The sequence below is a fragment of the Hypanus sabinus genome, chromosome 19, assembly GCF_030144855.1.
Source record: "Hypanus sabinus isolate sHypSab1 chromosome 19, sHypSab1.hap1, whole genome shotgun sequence".
Classification (NCBI taxonomy): domain Eukaryota; kingdom Metazoa; phylum Chordata; class Chondrichthyes; order Myliobatiformes; family Dasyatidae; genus Hypanus; species Hypanus sabinus.
Genome location: NC_082724.1, coordinates 18,929,761 through 18,951,233, shown reverse-complemented (window position 1 = coordinate 18,951,233; position 21,473 = coordinate 18,929,761). Strand labels below are relative to the sequence as shown.

The 21,473-nt window shown below is 36.6% G+C and overlaps 1 protein-coding gene across 7 annotated transcripts in view; it reads left to right on the top strand.

Annotated features, from left to right (window-relative positions):
• The window catches only part of ptpdc1a (protein tyrosine phosphatase domain containing 1a), a 130,695-nt gene that overhangs the window by 66,082 nt on the left and 43,140 nt on the right, over nucleotides 1–21,473 (top strand). For 2 of the 7 annotated variants that reach the window (XM_059944116.1, XM_059944117.1), the window contains exons 2-5: nucleotides 1,473–1,562; nucleotides 10,161–10,332; nucleotides 14,963–15,043; nucleotides 17,943–18,061. In XM_059944116.1, the coding sequence (XP_059800099.1) occupies nucleotides 1,481–1,562; nucleotides 10,161–10,332; nucleotides 14,963–15,043; nucleotides 17,943–18,061 (454 nt within the window). In that variant the 5' untranslated portion in view covers nucleotides 1,473–1,480. Of the gene's footprint in view, nucleotides 1–1,472; nucleotides 1,563–3,624; nucleotides 3,681–9,095; nucleotides 9,338–10,160; nucleotides 10,333–14,962; nucleotides 15,044–17,942; nucleotides 18,062–21,473 lie in introns of those variants that run through there. The other 5 variants (XR_009506762.1, XM_059944112.1, XM_059944115.1 and 2 more) reach the window with 5 other exon arrangements.

The following is a 21,473-nucleotide window of genomic DNA, read 5'->3' as shown; positions in this document are numbered from 1 at the left end:
CACTCCCATACAGAAAGTACATAAGGAGAGGGAAAAATAGATATAAGTTCTTCTATGTACGTAAGTTTTGATGTGGTTCTAATGTATGTGAATGGTAAGTCAATCAAAGAAAACAAATGTCTAATCTGGTATACAATCTGGGTATAAAAATGCTGCTTCTCCTGTTATATTGATTTAATATGATTTAAGGTGCTTTACAGAGCAATAGAAAAATAAACATAAATTAGATGAGTTGGGGTCAGAGTGGAAGTGTCAAGCTGCATTATTTTTTCTAAAGTTGATTGATAGGATTATACAGTAAATTTCAAAGAGTAAAGCTGAAGTGTCTGTAATCCAGTGGCAAAGAAAAAGGGCATATTTGCTAGAAATCTAAAATGAAAACAGAGAATGCTGAAAGCACTTTAGTGATAGATCTGTGGGGGAGAGAGATATTGTTAATGTTTCAGGGTTAGTGTACTATTAATGTCTTTTCAATAGTGGATAAGAACTGAAAATTTAGCTAATAGTTGCTGCATTTGATTGGTTGAGAATGAGACTCTGTAGCTACGTTGTGGACAGGATATTACATATATAGAAAAAATATTGAATTTTATTAAAAAACAGTAATTTGCAGAAATTGGCATGCGTTTTTGTTTCTAGATTTAAAAAAGTTTAAACCACATCAGCACCCAATATTTTTCAAAAACATTGTATACTTGCTGGGTGGCACTGGACAACAGTGTTTGGGAAGTGGGGTTGCATTCTGTTTTGCTCCCTCTCACACAATGCTGGGGTTACGTGGTCTCCATGCGTGACCAGATCTAGCATGTGGAACAATTTCCACCAGTAAGTGGACTTCTTTAACCAGCTGGGCAGACTGAAATCTTGACACTTGCCTTACTTTTTACCCTGCTCTGAAGGTCACTGACCCCTAACTTGGCCCATGCACACCAATCTTTCTGCATGCTTGCCTCTTGTGATGCCGTTGCTCTTTTTGCCATCTCTTTCTGCACTCCAGAGCACTAAGATCTAGTGTATAAACAATAGTGTTATTTTTGAGAGAATGGTTGAGGTAGTATTGATAATGAGGCAAAACTGAGATTTATTATTGTGGAATTTTCATATTCTATAACATTACAGTTAAGATAAGTTCTTAATTATATGACTGCTTGTGCAAAGTGCTTCTTGAGTAGAGACATAGAATCATACAGCATAGAAATCAGCCCTTTGACCCATCATGCCCATGCATCTTTTTCCTGTGCTGAGATCCTGGAAAATAAGCATTCCCCCCAATATAAAAGGTCAGGTCAAATAGCCACATCTTATAGGTCTAAGGGATGGACAGCAATTAACCCTTTTCCTGGTTAATTTTATCTTGTTTGATTTCATTTACAAATGTAGATAAATGAATTTAGAGGAAAAAAATGAGAATGAGTAAAAATGTGTATCAAGCAGATAAAGTAAATTATAGATATGATTGTGTATTCCAACAGATGCTGCCATGGCTACAAGGATTTCTTTGCATCCAGAGGCATCTTACACTTCATTGGAACACAGGAGGTATATTGTAACTTCAGATAAAGGTAAATTTAAATTAAACTGCTGGTTTTTATTATTTATTTATTGGGATTCAGTGTGGAATAGGTCTTTCTAGCTCTTTGATCCTCACTGCTCAGCAAGGATGCTTATGTGAGAATGCTGCTCTTGGACTACAGTTCATCATTAAACACCACAGTTCCATCGAGGCTCGGCTAGAAGCTCAGAGACCTCAGCCTTGACCCTGCCTTGTGCAGTGGGATCCTGGACTTCCTGTCAAATCGCCAGCAGGTTATAAGAGTGAGCTCCCTCACCTCCACCCTCTGACTCTCAATACAGGAGCCCCTCAAGGCTGCGTACTGAGTCCCTTCCTTTACTCCCTGTATAACCATGACTGTATCGCCACCCACAGCTCCAATCTGCTAATTAAATTTACTGATGACACTACATTGATTGGCCTTATCTCAGACAATAATAAGGTGGCCTATGGGGAAGAAATCACCTCTCTGACACAGTGGTGTCAAGAAAACAACCTCTCCCTCAATGTCGGAAAGACAAAGGAGCTTGTTGTGGATTACAGGAGGAATGGATAAGGGCTGACCCTTATTGACATCAATGGATCTGGAGTTGAGAGGGTATGGGAACTGTACCTTCCTTAATGACAGGACTCTGCAGAGAATGGTGCGGATAGCCCAGCTCATCTGTAGTTGTGAACTTCCTATGATTCAGGACATTTACAAGGACAGGTGTGTGAAAATGGCCCATAGGATCATTGGGAACCCAAGTCATCCCAACCACAATCTATTCCAGCTGCTCCCATCCAGGAAGCAGCACTGTAGCATAAAAATCGAGACCAACAGGCTCCAGGACAACTTCTTCCACCGGGCCATCAGACTGATAAACTCGCGCTGATTTATGTGTACTTTATATTACGTTGACTATTCTATTTATTATAAATTATTATAAAGTACTATGTTTGCACATGGCACATTTTGATGGAGACAAAACAAAAAGATTTTTACTCCTCATGTATGTGAAGGATGTAAGAAATGAAGTCAATTCAATTCAATTTAAAACTCCCAATTTAACCCTAGCCTAATCATGGGACAAAATACAATGACTGATTAACCTGTCAACTGGTATGTCCTTGGAGTGTAGGAGGAAACTGGAATACTCAAAGGAAGCTCATGTGGTCACAGGGAGAATGTACAAACTCCTTACAGACAGTGGTGGGAATTGAACCCAGGTCGCTGGTACTATTAAGCATTATTTTAATCATTACGTTATTGGAGATTTTTGGATATTCTGATACAAGACAAGCACAACATTTGTTACATTGAAACTTTTTCATTGCATGTTGTAGACTGCATGAGAAGAAATTCTGATGAAAATAAATTGATTTAAAATGTCCTTCATAAACTAATTTAGTGAGAGGATCTGATATCCACAGTGGGCTAGACTGTGCTTCAGATCAGATTGTACTATGAGTTTGCATCTGTGTGTATAATGACTGAGGGAATATTTTGAAGGGAGTATTTATGAAAGTTTCAAGTTCATATTGTCTTATCACAGTTAAGATTAGTCAAAGTTGTTCTGTCTCCATGCACTTACTGTATTGACCCATGCCCCCATAGAAATTAAAAGGTACATTTATAGTTTGGAAACAAAATAATGATGCACAAAATATATTTGCAAAATTTCACTTTTATGACTTAAATTGTTTTTTTGTTAAAAATTGTGTTTGAGATCATTCACATTGTAATGATTTTAACTATTCTGAAATAAAGCAGGTTAAATTTTAACAGAAACAATGATATTGTAACAGCTAACACTGAAATGAATTGAATTGTTTGCTGTTAAAATGCAAGTTATTGTTCCAACAGATTTTACTTCTGCTGATTGAAAATTTAAATGTCTTTTTAAAATCACATTGTATCATAAACTTCTGAGCGAACTCAAAAGTAAACCTTGCAACAGTTGGTTAATACTATCAAGGTTATCAGTAATGATCTCCTGATAACTATACAGCAATATGCATAGATGTACTTTTGATGGGGGAGAAAATGCCTCGATGGTTCACTAAGAGTGTGGATGCTTCATGTTATGCAGGTTAAGAATGGGGACTTGAGGTTATGTTGAAGAGCTGAGTTTTGCAAAGACATGGGGTAAGTTCTTGACAATGAGGCAAGAGTAGCTACCACCAGATATGGAGCCGATGGAGAGGTAAAGGCATTGAAGGCCTAAATCATTGGTGAAGGGGTGTTATAATATTGGCAAGGATACAGATACTAAATGAGGCTACAGACACAAACTGCTGGTGGAACTCAGCAAGTCAGGCAGCATCTATGGAGAAGCTTCAGCCACTTTCAAACTGCAGATCCTGCCACCTGCAGCTCCAGTTCTGATGGCTGCAGTTGCTTCCAGGCTGCAGGTTCTTTTGTTTCCAACTCTGACTCCAGCTCCCAGCCTTAGCCACTACCACCTCCTTTCTCACTGCCACTGGCTCCTCCATATGGTGCCCTCAACAATTTCTCTTTAGGTTCCTTACACTTTCTTCAAATTCAGTGTATGGCCATGAGCTCGCACTTGGGCTCCAGCTACGTTTGGCTTTTCGTCTGCTGCGTGGAACAGTCCATGTTCTAATCCTACACTGGTAATGCTCCTCAACTCTTTCTATGCATTGGTGCTGCTTCCTTTTTGCGCGTTGAGCTCATCAGTTTCGTAAGTTTTGCCTCCAACTTCCATACTGTCTTCAAATTTTCTTGGTCCATCTCTGACACCTCTCCCCTTTCTCTATATTCCTGTTTTCATCTCAGAAGACAATTTACTAATATCTTTTATAAACCCCACTGACTTTCACAGCTATCTTGATTATACCTCTTTCCACCCTGTCACTTACAAAAATGCTATTCCCTTTTTTCATTTCCTTCATCTCTGCTGCATCTGTTCTCAGAAAGCAATGTCCTCCTCCTTCAGAGAACGGGGTTTCCCTTCCGCAGGCAGGGAAGGCAGGTGAGGATACTGCCTTCATCCTCATCTCCTCCATTACCTGCACATCCAGCTTCATCCCATTTTTTTCATTGCCTTAATATGGATAGAGTTCCCTTATCCTTACCTACCACCCCACGAGCCTCCATATCCAGCTCATCATTCTCTGTAGCATCTGCAACAGGATCCTACTGTTAAGCACATCTTACCCTCTCTCCCACTCTCCACTTTCTGTGTGACCATTCATCTCTCCCCACCTACCTCCGTCCTGGCACTCATCCCTGTAAGTGGGACAAGTGCAACACCTGCTCCTACCCTACCTCTCTCATCACTGCTTGGACCCCAAACTGTTCTACCAGATGAGGTGGCACTTCACCTGTGATTCTGTCAGGGTCATCTATTTATCTGCTCCCAGTGCAGCCTCCTTTACATTGGTGACACCCGATGTAGATTGGGGGTCTGCTTGATTGAGCACCTTCGCTCCATCAGCCACAAAAGATGGGATTTCCTGGTAGCAACCCACCCATTCCAGTTTGACTTCCCATTCTGGCACATCAGTTTATGGCCTCCTTTGCTGCCACGATGAGTGCATACTTAGTGCTTCCAATCTGATGGCATGAACATCAATTTTTCTAACTCCCAGTAAATTCCCCCACCCCTTCCCTTTCTCTCCTTCGCATTCCCCATTCTGGCTGTCCTCTTACCCTTTCTCTGCTCCTAATCACCTCTGTCTAGCACCCTTCCTCTTACCTTTTCACCCATGGTTAACTGTCTTCCTCTATCAGATTACTTTTTCTTTCACCTATCCCCTCCCAGCTTCTCAATTCATCTCCCTCCCCCATGCACCCATCGTCCCCTTCACCTGGTTACACCTTTCACCTGCCAGCTTGTACTTCTTCCCCTTCACCTCACCTTATTCCTGCTTCTGTCTCCTTCCTTTCCAGTCCTGATGAAAGGTCTTGGCCCAAAATGTTCACCCAAAATTCCCCTCCTGAGATGCTGCCTGACTAGCTGAATTCCTCCAGCATTTTGTGTGTTACAAAGCAATACTGTCCCTTTAGTGACTTTCTTGTTAAACCCATTTAAAACTAATAACTGTGCCACATGCACATTCCGTACCATTGGATTTTCTTTTGTTTCAACTACAGTGGATTCTGGTTAATTGGGACATGTTGAGACCAGTTCATTTTGCCCCAATTAACAGAAGTTTCATGGAAGTAGTTTAAAACATGTAAAAAGAGAAACTACCATTTAATAGCGTAATAAGTTATGTATTTAAATACAGAACAAATTATAACACTAACAATACTACTACAGTACTATAAAACTGTAGTTCCTAATAGTTATTAAAGGAGAAATTCACCCGCAGTGTATGCTGCCGTGTGTTTTTGATTCAGTGCAGACACCTGGTGGATTTAATGGGCTGGTTACATGCAATACTTTTGATTTCATCAGCCAAATCTTAACTTTCATTGTAACATTCAAGATGATCGGTGATACCTTCAAATTATTCATAGTTCCTAATGATGAAGTAATGAAATTGTTTCATTTTTACTTCTGGCTGTTACCAGCATCTCCAAATCTGAATGCTTGAAACTACAGGAGCAAAATAGTTCTGAACTGTCTTACTGCTTATTTCTTATCAACTATCGGTGACAAAAATCATAGAGTTTTGAACACAAAAGGATGTTACTGACATTATTTAAAACTGTTCCCTGTAAGCATTGTGTAGTGTTTAGCTGCCACACAAGTATATGCAACAATTTCTAATGGTCCTTCCTTTCTTCATAAATTGATAAGAGGAGAATTATAAATTCTATATCAAATTTATACTTTGTAGATCAACACTATGTGTGATTCTGATATTGTTTATTTTACCTTCTGTATGTACTGCTATTGACATATATACCAGTGATATTCTCCTCTTGTTTGTATACACACTTTTTTTAAAAAATCAATAAAAAGATTGAAAAAAGAATGGAAGTTTTATAAAGTAACTAGCAGAGAATATAGACCAAAAGCAAGGATGTGTAATCAAGGATACTGCGGTTTCAAAGATTCAGTGGAAGAATTCAGGCCAAATGGATGCCTGAGCAAGTTGTTATTATTCTGATGTCAGCATTAGTTATCATAGATAACTATTTTTCACTTTTTGAAAACCCACATTTATTCCCTCCATATTTTTTTTTACCTTTTCTCAGTGTTAGAGTGATTTTGTGGTTTGGCATATTTACATTTAGCAAATGACTTCAGCCACCAATCTCAAATCTGAATATAAATTGTAGATTTAATTTAAATGCAGCTCTGAACAAAAGCCTTGAATCACAGACCAGACAACGCTGATTAAAATTCATTTAGATGTCTGTGGTGTGGGTGTGAATCAGGTGTGAAGTTTGTCTGTAGTTTCAAAGAAGGCATTGGGGATATATTGTAAATATGGAATTATCCTTTGATATTTAGCACATTAAATATTGAGCTCCACATTGGGCCAACCAGACCTTTTGCCCAAAAAGGCCTCAATATGATGCCTGCTTATTATTGTTTTGTCAAATAAAGAAGCTGCTTTGTACTTAGAAAAAAGTATATGCGACCTTTGCGGTGGTGTCTGAAAAGAGGATGCTGTCCAAGTTGCATGCCATCTTGGACAATGTCTCCCATCCACTCCATAATGTACTGGTTAGGCACAGGAGTACATTCAGCTAGAGACTCATTCCACCGAGACGCAACACTGAGCGTCATAGGAAGTCATTCCTGCCTGTGGCCATCAGACTTTACAACTCCTCCCTCGGAGTGTCAGACACCCTGAACCAATAGGCTGGTCCTGGACTTATTTCCACTTGACATAATTTACTTATTATTATTATTTAATTATTTATGGTTTTATATTGCTATATTTCTACACTATTCTTGGTTAGTGCGACTGTAACGAAACCCAATTTCCCTCGGGATCAATAAAGTATGTGTCTGTCTGTCTGACTGATGTTAGTTAGAAACTTTGGCAACTGTCTCTTGCCCCAATTAAACTACCTAGTGTCCCAAATAAACAAAGGGAATCCCTGCTATTTTTTTCAATTAGGTTTTGTTCTTTAAGAGTTGTCCCAAATAAGCAGCAGCCTTGATTAACCGATGGCCCAATTAACCAGGATGTACTGTATTAATTAAAACTTTCCCTCTCAGTAACTGCCAGTACCAGTTTCCATGCTTGAACAGTTATAGGTATGAAGAAATTACATTGTAAAGTCCCTGAAACTAGGATTCTGAACATGAAATAGAAAGCCCTGAAAAATTATTCATGTATTTAATGTATTGTACTTAAGCAAGTTAAAAAAAAAATTGGCTCAATCAGTGTAGAAGCTACATGCTACACCATAAAGCTACTTTTTCCAATAGCTTGCTAATGAAGTGAGAGCACATTGGCAATAGCAGGCTGAAATACCTTATTCATTATATCTTAGGAGAAAAATTGAGTTTGTCTTATTGACAATGTAGTCATTCCAAATTTTAAATAAGTTGGTTTTAAAGTTGCACAACATATTTTACTTTTGTGGTCTTATTCAGATATTCTGGGCAGTTGAAGGCTCCCAAGTTTTTGCCGCCTTAGGTAAGCACTGAAGTAGTTTTCCAGTGCTTTTTGATAGCTTCTTTCTCATTGCATTTTGCACTCAACAGTAATGTACACAAAATCTATAATCTTTGTTGGCAGGCTACTTGAAGGAGATTTATGTTACAAAAATTATTGCTGGATGTTTCTAAATTGCCAGATCAAGACAACAGTGTTATGGTTCAACACTAATACATTTATGATATTTTCATATAACCAATGCAGAGTGCATTTAAACATTCTGGACTAGTATGATTGCTTTAACATCTACAAGCATCAGTAAGGTTTACTTTCAAATTTAATGAAAGGAAATGGAGCACAGGACTGCCCCAAATATTGATATTTAGTCCAGTAACAATAAAAGACTGTAATCTGGACGTTGATATGATTTTTCTTTTGATAGAGGATTCAAAATGGTGAAAATTTTTTCTCAAACTGGATGTTTATTGCAATAGATTTTCCTCTTATTATTCATATAATTCAAGCAGCATGCATCATTTAGATTAATGTAATTTCAGCACTGCCAGTATAAATAGAAAATTATTTTAGAAAGGTTTATTTAATTGAAACAATGTATGAATTTTGTTGACTGTTATGTCATTTGAAGAAATTAGCGTTTTGGGAGAAAACTGCCTATAACTTGACTACATTCAAATTCTGAGAATAATGTGTTTACCTCATTTGCGTGCTGTATTGGTAAGCAGAAATATAAAGCTTCTGAATGTGCTACGAACCAATTTCAAAATTTTTCTATTTGACTGTGGTATGCATTGGCTATTAGTAGAATGGTAATTGTTCCAAGCTGCGGTATTGAATAGAAGATTGCAGCCATTGGCTAACATAATTGGCTTCACAGGTTGTTACCATGGAAACTCTATTGACTCTCTAAAGGAGCTGATGTACTTGTATCATAATATCATCAGATTGTACGTACTTCAACATTGTTGATTTCATAAGCAACTCTTGTTTGTCGGCAATTTTACTTCTTCAGTATTTGAAGCACATCACCATGCAGAGATCTTCTAGAAGGCATTCTGCAGTGGAGTATTTGAGCAGCTTCATTCAGAGTCGGAGACATTCTGCTTCTGATACCTTGGTTCGAGTTTTGCATAGACGTCGCTGCTCGGCTATAGAGATGCTCTCATCTTCCACTCACCAGGTTATGGTTGCAGTATCTTCAGTTAGTATTGAAGAGGCCAAAAACACTTCATCGCCCAGAAAAAGTAATGATGAGTAAATATAGTTTATTAGCAATATAGAAATGTACATAATTTTAAAAGTGCAATATTGTTCAGTTCATTTACTGGATCCATCACTGCATGCATTTTTTTTTGAGTGATATAGAGGTTGAAACTGTTTCTTTTTAAACCAAGTTGGCACCTGTAAAATAGCCATTTGTAAATTATAGCTCAGAACTCTGACATAAGCTAAATATTAAGGGGCATATATTAAAAAGAAATTGAGTTTTACATTTTTGGATACATGGTGTGAATTTTAGGAGAAAAAATGTGGGGAGCTTGAAATAAAGGTCTGCTGTCTTGCACTTCAAGAATCACAAGCTAGCGTTGTGAGTTTGAAAATTTGTATCAGTACTAACTCATTGCTGAAAGTTAGTCCTGTGAATATATTGATTTTCACTTGTAATTCTGTGAATTACGGTATAATTTTGATAACCATTATGCAATTATTCAGAAATCCCAATGATTTGGCATCTGGTATACAAGGTGATATTCGCCATGCTCCTTGAAACTTTATAAGTTCACTGGGATTCTATTATAATACTCTGTAACAGTATTTGAAAATAAATTAAAAGTGTATCCAATACTCTGGAAAATCTGCTAGTCCTGTGCCACAAAATTCCTAATCATATCAGGTTATTGGATTTTTATCTTAAATCCTTCAATATTTTTGTCTCTTCAAATAATGTGCACTCACCATAAATGTTTGTAATTCAATATTTTTGAAAATATATTCATTATATAAACTCACTTTTAAGGGTTGCATTGATTTTCATATTTGAAATTTGCCTAATTGTCTCTCTGCTTTATTATCTTAGGCAGTATGAGACGCCCAACAGCCAAGTATACTAAAATGGGAGAACGATTACGACATGTTATCCCTGGTCAAATGCAGTGCTCTATGGCATGTGGTGGTCGAGCATGCAAGTATGAGAATCCATCCCGATGGAGTGAAGAGGAACAAGCCCTTAAAGGCTTATACTCCTCATGGTATTATTTATTGGTTTCTTTATTTTTAAAATCATACTCACCGTAATTCCTATACTGTACAAATAAAACTTACTTTAGCAATAAATTGTAATAAATTTATTTGAAGCAGCATTTGTTTTGACAAATGTAATTTGATATTTACAGTAAAATAAATGAATTACTGTTTTGTGCAATTTAATAGACCATTAAATCTATATTTTGTGAAGTTTATAAAAATTTCCTATGTTACAAAAAAGATTAATATGCAAATATTTAAAACCACGTTTAGTCAGAAACATTTATTTTCAAAGGTTAGTTTCCTTTCGTTATTAAGGTACATATTAATTGTCTTTATGTAGATCTTACAGTTTTACTATTTGCAATTTGAAGTAATTTGTAGGAATGCTCTTTATATGAATATTTAAAATTTCACCTTAGAAAGCAATCAGTGAAATAAATTGAATGAAAAGTAAGATGGCCATGTTAGTTTTATTGCATGTTTGTTAAAATAATTTTTCATTTCAGCATTCCTCCTGGTCATTATCACATTGTTATTCGTGTGAACTTGCTGTGTGCGGTAATTGCTGTTTCTTATAGTGGCAATGAATCAAGAAGTACTTTCCTTAACTAAAACCTGTGGGGTTTCTCAAGGTCTGCTAAGGCTCTATACAATCATTTGGTCTCTGTTCCATATTAGATACAAGTACAGATGTAATTCCATGATAAAAATACTGGCCCAAATTTGTTGGAGAAACATATTGTACTGTGAGCTCTTTTGTTAGACCTGTTTAACTATTCTTCATTTCAAGATATTTTTGTGAATGTAACTTGTTGAAGGTCCATATTATTTTCAAAGAAGTTAGCTGTAATAGCACATTCATTGAGACACAATACCGCCTGGAAGCCTTGCCATTGCTCAGGTTCTCCCATGTTTTTATTGCTTATTCACAGCAAATGGAAGCAAATCTGGGACCTGTTCATGAACTGTTCAATGTTGAATGATGCATCTGATAGTTATCCCAGATGCCGATACCAGTCTTCACCACAGTGAAGATTTCTTTGGCATGCTATTGAGAGTCTGTTGATTTCTGTGGGGTTTGTAGGGCTGTGGTTATAAAGCAAAAAAGATATATATTTATTTATTTAATCATACTAGCTTCATTTTAAAAATATTCCAATTGTTTTTAAAATATTTGTTTTGATTTTTTCACATTTTATGGTTCAAAATATCTGTTAGGTATTTTACTGTTATTAATAACTCAGCTTTGATAGGCTGTAAAACTGGGGCATGGCTTGTTATCAGGGAAAAGAAATGTAAGAGTTAGGCATCCTCAGTACGTTGCTGAAGGACTTGCTTCTGCTCAGAACAGAGAGCTGGGGTGTACTGTAGGTTGCTTTAGGTCATGAAACCAACAAATCCAGACAAGACAAACAAAGTTTAGAGAATCAGATGGCACTTCCAGGCATTGGGCCCAGGAAAATATTGCTGTCATTGTCTTTTTAACATTGAGGCAGTTCATTAAATGCTTAAGCTTGAAAGTTTCGCAGGAAAGAAACTGCAGCTAACCGCTTGGAAGGTGGAACAGGAATCATTCACATTAATTTTCTAATTTCCACATTAAACTTTGCTTGAGATGCACTGGAAATTGCTGTTAAATTCCTTCCATTATAATGTTATTCTCATTTTTGTTATTGCAAATTTTCATTATTTCAAATTTTGGGTCAATATCTTTGGAAACTTTGAAAGTTCTAATGGCTTTGTTGAAAGTACAGAAGAGATTTAGTGGAATATTTCAAAGGATGAATGTTTACATTTAGCTGGATATATTTGGGAAACTGGAGGATAGAAAGCTTGGAAATTTTATGGGTCAGTGATGCACATTTTTGGAGCAAGGCCCAAATTAGCTACCCAAATAACTCGAAAGGCTCCTTGCATGGAATTAACCAGATGTAGCTATTTTCTTAAACAGCACACACAAAGTGCTAGAAAATTTAACATGCCAGACAGCACCAGTGGAGGGGAGTGAACGATTAAAATTCATTTGATGATGGGGCTCGACTCGAAATGTTGAATATTTTTTCCCCTCTATAGATAAATTGCTTGATTTGCTGGGTTCATTCAGCACTTTGTGTAAAAGATTTCCAACATCTGTAGAATCTCTTGTGTTTGCTATTAAAAGCGGATTTTCAGCATCTGCAAAAGCAGAAAAAGTTGCTTTTTGTAAAAGATCTGGCAGCACACGTGGAAAAGAAAACAATTAACATGCCAGTTTAATAATCCTCAGAAGTCTGTTTTCATAAAGAATAAACATCTCTAATGACTTAAGAAGGCCATGGAGATTATTGCATGTATTCAGAGGCCATTTTTCTACATCTACAGAAAACATAATTAGAACTTTATGTATTAGAGATTCATCAAGAATCCCATAAGGAGTTTAGAAGAAATTTCTTTATTGAAGCATAGAGGGGAGTGTGGAACTTGCCGCAATGGGGAGTAGTTGAAGTGATTAGATTCAGTGTATTTTAGCGGAGATTGGATATGCACATGAGGGAGTAAGAAATACTTTGAAATGGAATGTACTGCCCAATTAGGATTGTAGATGTTGATTCAGAATCATCCTTAAAAAGAAAATTGTATGAATAACTCAAGAGAAAGAAACGAAAATTAAATATGGATTCCATTTGTATACTTTTGCAGTCTTTTTAGATATTGCCATGGAAAAGTTATTTCACAAAATACACATTTGTCCCTGTGCGAGTGTATTCAGCTGTCTTTCTTATAAGTGCTAACATATCACTCACAAGGTTATCATACCCAAATTTTCATCCCACTATTTGAAAGGATTATATTCAGCCAAAGTATAACTGACTACTACTGAATATGAGAATTTTTCATAGTCTACGTGTACTCTTACTGTTAGCCAGTATATTCAGCTGAGCATATTCTAAAGATAAAGGAAAGATTAAAGAAAATACAAAGAATTAAGATGTTCTGTCACATGTACATTGAAATACAGTGAAATGTGTTGCTTGTGTCAGCGACCAACACCATCTAAATACGTTGTAAGTGTCCCCACAATTTTGGTGCCAATACATCATCATGCTCACAACTTACTATCCCTAACCTGTATACCTTTGTAATGTGGGAGGAAACACACACAGTATTGGGAAGAATGTACAAAGTTCTTATAGACAGAGGGAATTGAACTCGGGTTGCTAGCACTGTAATAGCATATGCTGACGTCTACACTACACAGATAGTAAATTCAAAATGTCACTGCTTAGAATGGAGACTCTAATGCACAGGATCGAAAGAGGATGTAAATGGTTGTAGACTTAGGCAGCTCTATACTGGGCACAACCTGCACCGCCATAAAGGGCATCTTCAAAAGCCAGTGCTTTGAGAGGTAGCATCCATCATTAAGGATACTCACCATCCAGGACATGCCCTCTTTTCATTTCTGCCATCAGGGAGGAGGTACAAGAAGCTGAAAATGCACACTCAAAATTTTATGAACAGCTTCTTACCTGTGCCATCAGATTTCTGAACAGTTAATGAATACTACCTCACTATTCCACTTACTGATTTTATTTCTTATTATAATTTTGAGTTTTTTTTATGACTTGCACTAAATAACAAATTTCATGACAGGTGTCAGTAATAATAAACCTGATTCTGATTTATAAATTCCAAGGGAATCAAGGGATATTGGATTTGTCCAGGATGGATATACTGAACTTAAATGTCAGCCATGAACATTGAATGTTTTCATAGGTACCAGGGGTTGAATGGCCAGTTACTATTGTGTTTTCTTGTTCAATTTGTACAGTTTCTTATTTTAAAAAAGGATTTCAATGCTTTATTATTTTAGTCGTTTTTAAAAGAAACATACTAAATAAATCAACATTTTGTAATGCATGATTGCAGTTGGTATTTTCACCATGGTAAACCATCAGATCAACATAGCTCACAGTGGGCTGTAAAAAAAAAGCCCAAAATGCCTCAAGATCCAGATGATTCATATCAAATTATTGCATTTTAATTCTGGCACCAAGTGATAATCTTACATGAGAGTTATTGTTTTTTCTGTAATTTGTCCTTCTTTTCCACTACCTTCACAAATGAGCATTGTAAAATTTTGTATATGTTAGCATCAGGAGATAATGTAGAGTCAACTTAATAAAATGTAAGTGAAGACTGAAGTATTGAATCCTTTGAATGATCTCCCTTCTACTGAGCAATTCTGCCCTCACCACCCCGTCACTGAGAGTGCAAATTTTCCTTCAAAGAGGAGACTATACCTACTATATGTATATGCTAATTGTGTGTGACCGTAGTATGCAGAAGGATACTCCAAACTTCAGGTGAAGCTTGAAATTTTGTAAGCCATAACACAATTATGGGTTCAAATACTGTTTCGTTTGGTCGTGGCAAATACTGCTATCTTGTTCTTTCCTATGTAACTCCTTTAAAGGCATAGTAAGTAGTTCACGATTGAAATCTTTGCTTAATATTTAAAAAATATTGTAAAATATTGTTATTAATGAAGTACATATCCTTTTATGAATAAATGTAGTTACTAGTGATTTGCTGAGTATTTTTTAGCCAAAATGCAGTTAATTGTTAAGTCTAATAATATTTTAATTACAGGATTACGGACAACATATTGGCAATGGCTCGTCCCTCCACAGAAATTATTGAAAAATATGGTATTATTGAACAATTTAAAAGGTATAATTTAATGTTCAACAATGCAGATTTTAAGGAGGACCTTTATTTCCCAATTTGTACTGTTTTTCTGCAAGGAATAATACAACCTATAGTATAATCCAAAATGCTTGTAATCATTATTTTCTTTACCTAAGTGGCTTTTGTTAATGCATATGTTTGAACAATGAGCAGCAGCAGACTATTTAAGCAAAGGGACTCCCACTCAGTTTGCATATTGCCCAAACATATTGTACAATACTGCTCAGTAAATGGTCCAACCTAATCAGAAGAACTCAATATTTTTCTGTAATTTGTCCTTCTTTCAACTACCTTCAAAAATGAGCATTGTAAAATTTTGTATATGTTAGCATCAGGAGATAATGTAGAGTCAACTTAATAAAATGTAAGTGAAGACTGAAGTATTGAATCCTTTGAATGATCTCCCTTCTACTGAGCAATTCTGCCCTCAAAAATTTGGGAATAATTCAAAGCAATGAATTATTTAACTGCATATAATTGAACAATACATACATTCCCCTTTGGATGAGTGATGTTATGATTCCCTTATCTTTGTGAATAATCTGTTGTCTGCTTTTATTTTAAAAGTATCTTGTCAGTGACAATTTTCATGCTAAAATCAAGGTATTTAGAAATAGGGAAATGTGAGTAATGAAAATCTAAAGCAGAAATGTATACTAGGAATTCAAAGTAAATCTGTCAATGACTATAAAGAAAAATGATTGCTGTATGTTTCAGATGTAGGTCTTTCATCAGAACCATAATATTTTGCTACAAGCAATTTGAATCTTCATGTTTAGGTGGAACTGTTAATTTTAGTAGATTGTTTTTATAATATACAGTGTGTAGTAAAAGTATTCAGCCCCCAAACCTTTATTCACATAAATATTACAAACAGGGATTTTGATCTATTTAACTGAGAATTTTTATTTGTGAATCACATGCTCCTGTTTCCCCTTACTGTAGAGCCCAAAAAACAGGGAAAATTGTAAAACATGAAAAACTAAAATATCAAGAAGTGAAATGTCAGCAGTTCAAAAATATTCATTCCTCTTTGCTCAGTACTTAGTTCAACCATCTCTTGAAGCTATTACAGCCAGTAGTCTATTTGGATAAGTCACTAATAGCTTTGCACAATGTGATGGAGCAAGATTTGCCCATTCCTCTGCAAAATTGCTCAAGCTGTAACAGGTTAGTTGGGAAACTGCAGTGGATAGCAGTTTTGAGGTCTTGCCAGAGATGTTTGATTGAGTTAAGGTCAGGACTCTGACTAGGCCACTCAAGGACATCAATTTTCTTCATTTGAAGTTACTCCATGGTTGCTTTGGCAGTGTTCTTTGGGTCATTCTCCAAAGAAAGACGAACTTCCTCCCTAATTCAAGCTTTCTGGCAGAGGCTAGCAGGTTTTTATCCACGATCTCTCTGGATTTAGCAGCATTCATCTTCCCATCAATTCTGACCAGATTTACACAGCCTGCTGCTGAAAAGTATCTTTTTAGCATGATGCTATCTCCACCATATTTTACAGTAGGGATGGTGTTACCTGGCTGATGCGCAGTATTAGAATTATGCCACACATACTACTTAGTGTTGAGGCCAAAAAGTTCCATTTTAGTCTCATTCAACCACAAGACGTTCTTCCTTTATAGTTTCTTCTAAATGACACTTTGCAAAGTCTTTATGGGGAAGGATGTGCCAGTGCTTCTTCCTTGTCATTCTTCCATAACTACCCTTTTTGTGCAAGGCCTTAGAGTGTGTGGATCCATGAACTTCATCTCCATTTGCAGCCACTGACTTCTGCAGCTCACTTAGAGTGAATATTGGCATCATAGTAGCCGCTCTCACAAGTGCAATTTTTCTCCGGTAAAATAAGTTTAGAGGGGTGGCCTGACCTAGGCAGTGGAGCTGTGGTTTCTTATTTTTTTCACTTTTTCACAATGGACTGCAGTGAGTTCCATGCCTATGTTTGGTGCCTTTAAGATGGGCCTATATCCTTCTCCAGATTTGTGCTTCTCTATTATCATTTTCCTGACTTGTCTTTTGTCTTCATTTTGGTTTGATGTGTTAACCTTACAGAGAGAGGTGATATTTATTCTTATGAATTCATTGAAAAAGGTGACACTCCAATTTTCATGAATTGGGAAGGTTAACTACCTAAGGAAAGTTAGCGTAGTAATTACATGGAGGATGAATACATTTTCAGCCTTGCAATTTTGGTTTTTAATTTTTAGTAAATTGTTGACAGGTTTTGGAATTTTTCTTTAGATTTGTCATAATGCACAGTATTTTGTAGATTAGTTTAAAAAAAGTCTGACTTCAATATGTTTTAAATTTAGAAAATGAGACAGTAAAATGTGAAAATACTTTCTCAAGGCATTGTAAATTGCCTGCCTCTAAATGTAGAGGGTTACGTTAGTTCCTGTATTTCATTTCTTTAAACTTACCAATATCATCATAATCATTGTAAAATTATTGAAGTGCTGGTTTAGTTTTTCTTCAAAATATAATTTCTAAAAGTGTCACCTAAATATATAGAATTTCCTTTCCCTTCCTTTCATATGGCTTGTTATTTTGGGTTATTAATGTAGGTATGTATCTGGAAATCCAGCAGTTGAGTTTTCCACTGTTAAGAACTTGCCTTATTGATGGTCTGGTTTTGAGATAAATTTGTTATATTTCCAAACACGGCTTAAAATTAGTACTTTAATTACGATATGTACCTTTATTTGCATATCACTTTGAGGTGAATAGTTTAGAAGTTTCTTTTATTCTCAAATTTTACACTAATGTGATATTATAATAAATTGTTATCACAATTTGTGTATTTGTTTAACATGAATTTGATTATATCATTCTCAGTTTTAGTGATCTAATTGGTGTTTCAATTTACTCCCTACTTCAGGCATGGTATAAAGACAGTAATTAACCTTCAACGTCCTGGGGAACATGCACGCTGTGGTAATCCTTTGGAGACAGAGAGTGGATTTACGTACCTACCAGAGGTATTCATGGAGGCTGGAAGTAAGTCTTCTCCTGTTGTTCATTCATAATTAAAAGATGTCCTGTTGATTTGTACTGGTTGGTGGACAAGTGTGACTTAATGTTTCTCTTTATAGTTTATAGATCAAATTCTAAACTAGAAATTATTTTTCATTTTAATGCCTAAAATGTCATGCTATAGATCTATATTGGGGGGGGGGGGGGTTGTAATATTTTTAGAATGTTTTAATCCTTTCCTCCTGGTCTATGGAATTAGGTTTCCCCTCTAAGTCTCCTTTTTTTTTGGACTGCTTGTAAAATGTCACTTGAAGGAAAATGTTGATCAATATGTCAGTAACTCTAGGAAGGCAGTACAATTTTAGGTAGCTTGTATGTTGAAAACTTGAGCTAAGCAGGGTGCTGTCACTGTCATATGCCATCAATTACAGCAAACAGAATCAACATTTAATATTGCAGTAAATATTACTTGAGACTTGACCTTTCTGGCACCCATCAGGGTGCACCACCTGGCTTCAGTTAATTTGTAGTTCATCAGTGGTGTAAAAATGCTTGTAGAGATGTTGAGCTGCAATCAATGTCTTGCACAACAGTAGGTAATCTGTCAACAGTTTCTTCTTCACAAGACTTTCCTCAGTTCTGGTACAAAATGTTATAAAAAGTAGGAGTAGGACAGTTCGCTCTGAGCCGTCTCCACTATTCGCCATCATGACCAATTTGCCAACCATAATTACAACTTCCTTTATTATCCCATGCAACTTTCAAAAATTCACTGGTCTTTTTCTTGGCTTTATTCAATAAATCTGCCCCTAGAGTGTCGTTTCCCAGGTGTGATGCCTCCAAGGCCCTATGTTAATTGCAATAAATCTTGCTTACTAATACACATATACTTTTATAATAAAAACAAATATATAGCTTGTTGTCTTAATTTTTCTTAATGATGATAGAGTCAGAGTTGTCCAACACAAAAATAGCCCTTTCGTCCCACTATGTCCATGCTGATCTGTTAGTCCATCTACATGAAAGCTTTTGCCTGCATTAGATCTCTCCTTGCCTGTTTAACTGACTGCCTAAATGCTTCTTAGGCTATGTCCATACTAGATTGGATAAATCTGTAACCAAAGCTTTTTCTCTTTGTTTTGACCCTCTGTTCACACTGAAATGGCGTTTCCCCCCCCCCCCCGAAAACAGAGGTTTTCTAAAACGCTCTCCAGAGTATTTAAATCTGAAAATGTTGATTGGCTGGTGTAGTGTGTATGGGGTAACCGAAGCTTTTTAAAAGCATTGTCATGATGCGCCGGAACAGATGGTAGCGGCATTTCATAGTTTTCTTGAAGGCAACCTCCAACACCACAACAACAATGGCGGACGGCTTCAGGAAACTGTCCCTGAGCAGAATGTTACTGCAGCTTTGCAGTATGACAGAATTTCAACCCCCCCACACAACCTAACTATTTCAGAACAGACGGCAACGAGACTGAAGTCAGAAGAGTTAGAAATGTGCTCACCAAATACTTTGACCCATAACTTACTGAATAAATAAGTAAACTCACTTTGCCCTGTTTTCTGTCTTTGCTTGTATGAAGATGGTTTACCTATTTATGCAAGTACTTCTCTGACAATAGATGTGATACAGCCTAATGTACCTTTCTATGGAAATACAACTTAACACTGATGCAGACATGTTTTATACATTCAACAAGGTGCTTTATTAATGTATTGCTTGTACAAATATTCAGTAGATGCAATTGTCGCTACTTCCAAAATATAATTTTTAAGTAGTAGCTTATGTTTGGCATAAATGTGAAAATGCTAAGGCCAAAAAAGGAAAATTGTAAGTTTCACTTTTACTCAGGTAAAAATAAAATCACTTTTGCCCAATAACTTGTTTTATTGCACATGTTAAATACAGCAGAATAATACAGAAAGACATGGCAAAAGTAAAGGCAAACAAATGAGGTAACAGCAAATTTCACTTTTGTCCAGTAACAAGCCTTATTGTATTTAGTTGTAGCTGTTGTAGCTGTTCATCGGTGAGGAGACTATGGCTGTAGGAAATGTTTCCAATACTGTCTGAATTCCTGTTGGTTGCCTGCATACACTCCAGTATTTTTTTTTTAGTTTTAAGTCCTCCTGCAGGAGAGCCAACAGCTGTCCATCATTTGGCAATTTCCTCTTAAGTTTTTCTAGTCTGTAACTGGACAAATGCGCACCCAGTCTTTCACGGCGAGATTCGACACCAAACATGTCACTTGCTTTCTGTCCAGTAGGGGGAGATTCACCCAAATACCCGTTTTAATGTGGATGGAGGTATTTTCAAAAATGCCTGTGGATGCCTGTCATTTTTACGCAAAACCAGCGTTTTCAAAATTGTCCAGTCCAGTGTGGACGTAGCCTCAAATGTAGTGATTGTAACTGAGGCAGCAAGTTCCAAATATCAACTACTACCAAAACACTTGCCCTTGAATTCCATTTAAAACTAATTCCAATTAAGTTAACCTGTGCCTTCTTATTTTTGATCTCCCCAAATGGGAAAAAGATATGATTCTCTACCCTATCTATACCTCTATACTTCCCTCTTTAACTGGATCTTTGCAGTTTGCATATTGTCCCAACCAGTCAACAGACGACACCATCGCCACCACCCTCCACCTGGCTCTCACCCACCTGGACCAAGCCATCAGACTCCTCAATACTCAGAGTCTAGACTGACATCTACATCATTTATTATTGTAATTTGTCCTCTATTGTGCCTTTTGTCTTGTTTGTATAATTATTGTACTGCCCTGTATTGTTTTGTGCATTTTATGTAGTCCTGTGCAGGTCTGTAGTCTAGTGCAGTTTTTATGTTTTATATAGTCTAGTGTAGTCTTGTGCTGTCTCATGTAGTCTAATGTAGTTTTGTGTTTCATGTAGCACTAGGGTCCTGGAGGAACGTTGTTTCATTTTTACTGTGTACTGTACCAGCAGTTTAAGGTTGAAATGACAATTGACTTGACTAGATCTTTGACTTCCTCAGCAGAAGATCACAGTATGTGCAAATCTCCTTATTACTATCAACGTACATGTGTCTCAAGGATGTGTGCTTAGCCCACTACTCTACTTCCTTTACACCCATGATTGTGTGACTAGGCACATCTCAAACGGTACCTTTACATTTGCCAATGACAGGACTATTGGCAAAATTTCAGATGGTGACGTGGAAATGTACTGGAACGAGATAGATCAGCTGGTTGAGTAGTATCGCAGCAGCAACCTTGCAGTAAGCATCAGTAAGACCAAGGAATTGAATGTGGACTTCAGGAAGGGGAAATCTAGAGCTCTCTCCAATGTTAAGTAGACACAGTATCTCTCTGAAAATATTAATATCCTTTAAATCTAGGATATTATACATAAGATGGGCACATATTATCTGGCTGACTTACATATTTTTTGA